At 43.3% G+C, this 7,942-nt stretch overlaps 1 protein-coding gene across 3 annotated transcripts in view; it reads left to right on the top strand.

Annotated features, from left to right (window-relative positions):
• Positions 1 to 3,331: 3,331 nt before the first annotated feature.
• Positions 3,332 to 7,942, top strand: part of RFX7 (regulatory factor X7) — a 130,375-nt gene continuing 125,764 nt past the window's right edge. Inside the window, exons 1-2 of one of the 3 annotated variants that reach the window (XM_087427583.1) lie at positions 3,332 to 3,907; positions 4,060 to 4,222. In XM_087427583.1, the coding sequence (XP_087283709.1) occupies positions 4,062 to 4,222 (161 nt within the window). In that variant the 5' untranslated portion in view covers positions 3,332 to 3,907; positions 4,060 to 4,061. Of the gene's footprint in view, positions 3,908 to 4,056; positions 4,223 to 4,348; positions 4,443 to 7,942 lie in introns of those variants that run through there. The other 2 variants (XM_087427578.1, XM_087427587.1) reach the window with 2 other exon arrangements.

Here is a 7,942-nt window from a genome sequence, read left to right as displayed (position 1 = left end):
CCAGGTCTTTCTTTCTTCCTTCCTTCCGTCCTTCCTTTATTTATTTATTTATATTTTCTGTGCCCAATACTATTATGTATCAGGCATGATAAATATATGATAAATGTATATGCTACAGTCTGGACAGCATAAAAAGTTTACAGTTTTGTAAAGGAGACAAGGTTTACAGACATAAGAAAGCAAGATGGTATAATGTACTGGGCTAAGAAATTTAAGGTTAGGTAACTACTGAATTCAAAAAATATTTACTAAACACCTAGGAGTAAGGAATTGTGTCCCAGGACCATCGGATAAATAAAACATAGTCACTACCTTAGACGTGCTCATGATCCGCCTTGTAGATTGTCTTTAAATGCGTATAGCACTTCCATGGTTTAGATATCACTTTACCTGTTGTTCCTTCAACAACTCTGTGAGGTAGCTCATTATCTTCATTTTTATAGAGATGGAAACAGAGGGTTGGAATTCCCAGGTCTTCCGGTTCCAAGACCAGTCTTTCTTCCCCACTACATCAGTGTTTCTCAAAATTTTCTACTGGAGTACACTTTCACGGGGAGAATAGACTTATACTCCTCAGGTTTGGGAAATATCAGCTCAAAATCTAGTGTGTTTTATCTTAAAAATTCATGTTTAGTTTAATGTTTTCCACTACTTCTCACTAAATTAAACTGAAGTTCTGAGAAAATGAGCCACATTGATTCTGGGTTCTTAGTACCAGGTTTCATAACAGAGGGTACACATGCAATTTGGGAAGCACATGGCTACACTGCAGCCTTTACTCAGGGTGTCCGGGTTTGACTTGAGTCCCCACCCAAGATTTTGGGTAAGTTCATCAGGTTTCTTTTAGGTTTCTAGTGACATAATTTTATTCACAGCCCTCTCTGACGACTGTAATAAAAGACACACTCTACTCCCAGATGTTCAGTGAGCAGTGGTGGCTGATCCTTTCTTCCTTGCAAGGATGTCTCATTCCGGCAATAAGGTCTCTTCAGTCTGAGACTATCTGCCACCGCTCTCACTGCTGGTTGAACCTACGAGTTCCAGATGTCTCCTCCAATCGCCTGTTGGTCTTCGAAGGCCCCAAAGGCTCAACAATGCCCTCTCTCAGCACCGCCTCTAGAGGGCAGCTCAGGGTTGCAGCTCTGCTGAGCCCTCTAGTGGCTACTGGGGTAACATGGCTGCTCTTGTATGGAACCTATAAAAAACTCCGAAAAGTTGCACTCGGGAAGCCAGGCTGTGTGACACCCGGTAGCGAAATTTTTAAGAAACGTCTTGGTTCTCAGCTTCCTTTTCTTAAGGACTTTGGCAGGTCTCTGATACATTACCTTTCTTGGATGAATCTCCACTCCCTAGGATCTCCCCTTCCCAGGGTGTGACACGTGGAGCTATCATTCTTTCTTGGCAAGGTAAAAAATTAGAACCTGGAGGACTTGGCAACTTTCCCCAATGCCTTTACTTCCTCCATCTTCCCCATGGATAAAGAGCTTATACATACATTCAAGATTTTTTAGTATTTCCTCATTTTCAGCATGGCTTGCAGGCTCTGAAATTAGACTTCCAGGATTCAAATCCTGGCTCCCTCATGTACTAATTGGGTAACTTTAGGAATGTTATTTAACCTCTCTAAGCTTCTGTTTCATCTGTAAAATAGGGAGAATAATAGTACCTACATTATACAATTTGGGGAGGAACAACTATGATAATGTATGGAAAGTGCTATGGAAAGTGTTCAACAAACATTAGCTCTTTTTATTCTTCAAAGCTTCTATTTAGTGCACACCATGTCTATTAATTTGGTACAGAAAAATACTGTCTATACATAGGACAGACACAAGGGTAAATATGCAAAATGAATTCATAAACAACCTATATTTTCCTAAAGTGGCTAAGCTAATAGTGACCTTAGATTCTAGAAAAGGGGGCTAGTTTGTGTGATACAATCAGTGCAATGGGTGTTCAGAGCACAAAGGAATGCACGAGGCCGGGCATCCTCATGGAGGAGCTTCTGTTTTGCACACAGGTGCCCTTCCTCCCGCCCTCGCCCCCTCCCCCCACCATGTGCAAGCGTTCAGGGTGACTCTGGGAGTGGATTCTGTGGGCCAAGCCTGAGGGCACAGTGGTCAAAACCAAGCGAGTTCCTGGCCAAGGCAGGGAACTGAGCACTCCAAAGGCCAGCAAGCCCAAGCCAATCAGATTCCCCACTCACGAGGAGTCTGAAAGGTGGCAGAGCCTCACGGCCCAAAGTCCAAGTACAGCAGGCAAGTGGCCAGGGAGTCGGACAGGTAGAAACCTGATAGAAACTGTCAGAAAAGTTAAAGCCGAAGAGCTCCTAACACCCACAGGCCCAGAGAAAGGTCAGTGTGAGCTGAGCAGCTGTTCCATCTGGTGCCAGAGGCCTTGGCTGTTGTCTTCTACACCCAGGCAACTTAGGCCTCCCTGATCAGCCCCACCTAGAAAAGCCAATTCTTCTGCTCTTAAAGGGGACTTGCTTGTTTGTGGCAGGGAGTCTTACTTTTAGTGAGCAAAGCTATGTCTTAAGTAAGCATGGGGGGAGGGGGCAAAGAGTGCGTCCTGGGCTTCAACTGGCTCCAAAGGAAGGAGCTTGTGGCTGGAGCCTGAGCCTCCACGTTGAGAGAACCACACGCGTTTCTTTCAGAGGCAGGCAGGGGCCTTGGCTGCCAGGGACCCTGACAAGCCGCGACTTGAGCTGTGCCTTAGAGCCTGGGTTGGCTTGAGAGCGGTATAGAAGAGGGAGGGCATTCCTGGAAAGGGGGTGGGGTGGGGAGGTGAGGGGAACAGCATGAGCAAATGCACGAAGGAAGAATGAATCTGCTGCGCGTTGAGAATGGCATGGAGACTTCACTGATTGGAGCCGGGAGTTCTTGCAGGGGATGGAGGCAGCTATGATTGGATAGCTAAAGTGGGGCCAGATTTGGAGGGCTTTGAATGCCCGACTGAGGAGCACTCAACCCAGCTCCTGACTTGCAATTTCCGTTCAAGACTGAATTACCTAAAGGGTGGTTAATTCCAACGGGTGTTCTTCTTTGGGGGCTTCTGAAAAGTCTGCTTATCCTCTTACCTGCTTCAGTTCTCTTCATTTACCCAGGGAGAAAGTAATCCTCACTTGTCGAGGGGAGGGGGAATAATGTTGATTAATCTCACTTTCCTTGCATTGAAGATGCAAAAAAAAAAAAATCCCATTTCCACGCCAGATATTAAATTTGGTTTCTCCTCCTCCTCCTCCTCCTCACGCAAGTTCTCTTTCTCTCGCCAGCACCTCCCCCACGTTTTCCTGCTCTGCTCCACCAGCTGGGCCAGTCCCCTGCTCAGCCCTGGCGGCGCGCGTTCCGCGTCCGGCTGGCCCGCGCCCGCCCTCCGCACCCGTGCGCCCCCCTCCCGGCCCCCCGCGCCCGCGCCGGTAACCCTCACACACGGGTCCACGCCCCCCCCCCCCGGCCGAGCGGTAGGTGTTTTGCCGTCTGCGCCGGGCCGCAGTGCGGCTGCGCGCACTGGGCTGCCTCCGGGGCTGGCAGGGCAGCGGTGGCCGCGGCGGCGGCGGCGGCGGCGTGGGGAGTGGCGTGGAGCCGAGCCTGGGGCTGCAGCAGCGCGGGGGCCCCCGGAGTAGAAAGCCCCGGGGGCAAGAAAGGAAGGCCGGGCCGCGAAGTCCCTGAGCAACCGTACTCCCTGGATTTGGGGGGGAGCCTTCCCCTCGCACCTCGTCTTCAGACGCCCCCTCCTCACCCCCCAGCCCCGGCCGCTGACGGGAGGAGGCGGCGACGGCGGCGGGGGGCTGAGGGGCGCCGCCATGCCTCTCCCGCGGTGAAGCGCCCCGGCCGTGAGGAGCCGCTCGGTTTCCCCGGTGATGTCCCCCAGGCGGCAGGCGAAAGCGACTCACTCGAGCCCTGGGGTAAAGGCCTAGCTTATCCAGCTTCCTTCCTCCTCCTCCTCCTCCTCTTCCCCTCCCCCCCTCCTCTCCCCCTTCGTCCTCCCCTCCCCGGCTCTTCCCTCACCCTTCCCCGCGCCCCCATCTTCCCTCCCTCCCTCCCACCCCTCCAGCAGCGATGGCAGAGGAACAACAACAGCCGCCACCACAGCAGCCTGATGCCCATCAGCAGCTTCCCCCCAGCGCCCCCAACTCGGGGGTGGCTCTGCCAGCCCTTGTGCCTGGGCTGCCAGGGACAGAGGCCAGCGCGCTGCAACACGAGATCAAGAACTCCATCTGGTAAGAGGATCCTCCATCGCTGGGGTAAAAAAGCCCAGGCACATTTCTGCTGCAAAGGGGGTGGGGGCGGCGGGCGGGGGAGCGGAGGAGGAGGCTGATGCATTCATTGAATGTGGGTATCGAGAGTCGGGCGCATATTTGTAGGACCTCTGGAGGTGCGCGGAATTCGCATCAGCCCCTGGTCTCCATGCTAAAACATGCTTTTACCCCCTCCTCAACTGTGAGTGCAGATAAACAAGATATTTGTGTTTTTCACTTATGTGCAAGAGGAATACGGGTCGAAATTAAGTCATATTGCATGATGGTGGCATGAATTTGGGACTGAGGAATGTGAAATGTGTTTACTCCTTTTTGCAGTCATACAGGGAGGAAGAAGTGTATTGTGAATTTTCACCAAACAGACACTGTGCGTAAGAATATTAATATGCAGCACAAAACCTAATGTGTCTCTTCCTTTCACTTGGTTTAGCTGCTGTTTCTGGATGTTTTTGCCTTTATTCTGAGATCGAATTTCTCTTCCGGGGAGTTTATTCTTTGCATTGATTGTGAAGAAAGGGTTTCTTTAGTATAAGATATTTTATTTTAAGGTGATAGTTTACACTGTAAAATGACTTTTTAATTTAAAAAGATATCTTTAATTTAAAGTAAATGTCTTGCCATTTCGTGTGTCTTTTTTTTAGAAACCATAGATGAAATATCTTTTGCTATTCCTGTACTTTCTTGTATGAGAATTTCCAATATTTCAGCATTAGATTAAACTCTGAAAGACTGGTGGCAGTCTTTTAATAATTAAATACACTGAGTTAAGTCTATCCTCTGTTAGAACCGTTCCAAATATTCTTTGAACATGAACTTGCATTATTTTTGTAGGAGTCTTCATTAAGTGACATTTTTAAAAAAGTGTAGTGCTCTTTTAAAAATGGAAAGCAATATTTGGAATTTGGTCTAAGAGACTGCTTTTAATAGAAGTTTAAAAATAGAATTAAATGTGGTGTAAAAAAAGCTCTGATTTTAAAAATGAAATCTTTTATGTCTGTCATTGAATATGACTACTAGAATAGCAAAACACCTTACTTTTATATTACAATTTAAAAATAAATGTATCGAGGGGCCGGCCCTGTGGCTTGGTGGTTAAGTGCGCGCGCTGCGATGCTGGTGGCCCGGGTTCGGATCCCGGGTGCGCATTGAGGCACCACTTCTCCGTTCATCCTGAGGCCGAGTCCCGCATACAGCAACTAGAAGGATGTGCAGCTACGACATACAACTATCCACTAGGGCTTTGGGGGGAAAAAAATAAAATAAATAAAATCTTTAAAAAAAAAAAAAAAAAAAAAAAAATAAATGTATCGTAAAACAACTGGCATTGCAGTATAATATTTACACATTTAAAAACAGTGACAATTTTTAAATACAAAATTAAGGTTTGTTATATAGTAATTTTCATTATTTTCTTGGCGTACATCCATATTGTCATGATGCTAATATGAAGTAGGGCAGTGCAGGCTTTAATAGTTTCTTACTACATAGTAGTTGGCAGCTGAGTGTTTTAATTTTAAAATGAAGTTTAAATATTTTAAAGGAGAATTTTTTTGGCTTTGACAGTGGTTATGTTGTGGCAGCTTGACTAGGTCAGATAAATAGGATTGTCCTGTGTGTGTGGGGGGGGGAGGGAGGGAGGGAGGGAGAGCGTGAGGGAGAGAGAGAAAGAGAAGGCTTTATTTTTTGATGGATACCCTCACCCCTTTTGTAAAGCTGTAATTTAAAGGAAGAGATGGTTCATCTCCAGCTTGCCATCAAGGTTTCCAGAAACCCGGAGTGGGTTTTTTCCCCTATTAACTTGATGTAACTTAGTGTCTCTGAAACCATCATTAAATTGAATTAAGCACCTTGGTTTTTACATTCAGGTAAGGTTCATTCCAAGTTAAAGGGCTAAAATCTTTTAAGAAAGGCAAATTGAGAAAGTTGAATTAGTGATGTATTTATTACGAATTTATTATGAGAACAGTAGGGGAAAGGAACCTTCACTTTGTATGTTAAAAATAAGAGTAAGTTGTATAGCCAACTGTCTCAAGTGTTTGAATAATAATGGTTGTGGAGTGTTTTTTTTGGTAAATCATGTGATTTAATTATTCTTTCATTGATAATTTATATTTACACATCCATTACAACTTAACTGCGCTGACTTGAATGTGAGAAAAACTTATCCTGAAGTAGAGTGCACTTCAGTTTTTGGTACTTGCTCTAAAAAATAATGGGCAACAAACACCTTAATCCCCAAATGTACAATTTTATATCTTTATTTTAAAATTGTAATGGCACACTTACTAGCATTTAATTTTCAACCTTAGAAATCCTATTTGCAGAAATGATTTCTTCATATTATATTTAAAACTTTAGAATAAACAACACTAGTGGGGATATTTAATATATAGTTTCATATCCCCTGCTCCACAAGACTGGATTTATATTATTCATCAAGTGACTGTATGAAATAAAGACATTAAAAAATGAAAGCTCCTTCACTACCATCTCCTCCTAAGAAGTAACGTGTATATATATGTTAAAATCATTTTTAATACAAAAAATTGCAATTCTTTAGATATCTCATTTCACATTTTTTGAGGCAGCAATATCTTTTTACCAATTATTTTATCACCTGATAATGTTCTGAGAGATTATCAGTTTTGTACTACTTCCTATATCAACCTTTGGTATCATTACTAATGAGAATTAAAATTATATTAAACAGAAGTGTGGCATTTAAAAATTATCAAATGGGTTTTGCATTTAGGTTGACCATAGTGTCTAAATTATTGGACTTGCAGATCTCAAACAAGTTTGTACTTGTCCTTCTATTCTACAAATGTAAATACAGTATGTGATGTAGGCCTTTAGCTGAACAATGAGTTATTTATTATCTCAGTTCATAATTTATTCTGTTTATTAAGCTAAAATGCTGTTTGATAAAAGTATGTTCATGGTAATTTCAAGCATTAAATTAGTCTTTGAAAAAAGATTTAAATGTTCAAAGTTGAAATCATGGTACTTAATGAGATCAGAAACTATATTTCTTAAGAATTGGAAATATAATGTATTTTTAAGATAGTTCTAGAAAATAAAGATACTGCTAACTTGATAGCGTTGTAATATTTGTGTAATATATTTATGAGTGTCTTCACCTTAAGTTCAAGTTAACAAGCCTGCACCTTTCTTGACCTTCCTCATTCCCACTCCATAGACACATGTCTGAATCACTTCACACTACTCACTTGAAAGGAGATTTATTTGCAGAGATGTGTTTTAATACTGAATATGCTGTAAGAATGTTATTTATATTGTCTAAAAAATAGACCTCTAATATAAACTTTGCATCAAAAAAAAGCAAACTAGTAACCTATGTCTTTTTTCTAAATGGAGTCTCATACTCAAACCTGAAAAAAAAGCCACAACCTAACCTCACTGCAAACTCCTTTAACTTACATTGCACCCCTCTTTGGTTACCTAAAAAAAGAATACCAAAGCAAGTTTTTCCTTCCTCTTACCTCCCAGTGTCTTCATAGTTTAAAAAAACAAAAATGAAAATTTGTATGTAACTTAGACAAAAAATTTACATGCTTTTCTTTTCCTTTGTAAAGCAGTTTTACCTGAAACCCTGATAGAATAAAATTGCTCTGGAAAAAATAGGATAGAAAAATTACATTTAAGATTTCTTTGGCCTGT

The sequence above is a fragment of the Ceratotherium simum genome, chromosome 3, assembly GCF_057802395.1.
Source record: "Ceratotherium simum simum isolate JZ-2026a chromosome 3, ASM5780239v1, whole genome shotgun sequence".
In the NCBI taxonomy this organism is placed as follows: Eukaryota; Metazoa; Chordata; class Mammalia; order Perissodactyla; family Rhinocerotidae; genus Ceratotherium; species Ceratotherium simum.
This window is presented reverse-complemented; position numbering and strand designations above follow the sequence as displayed.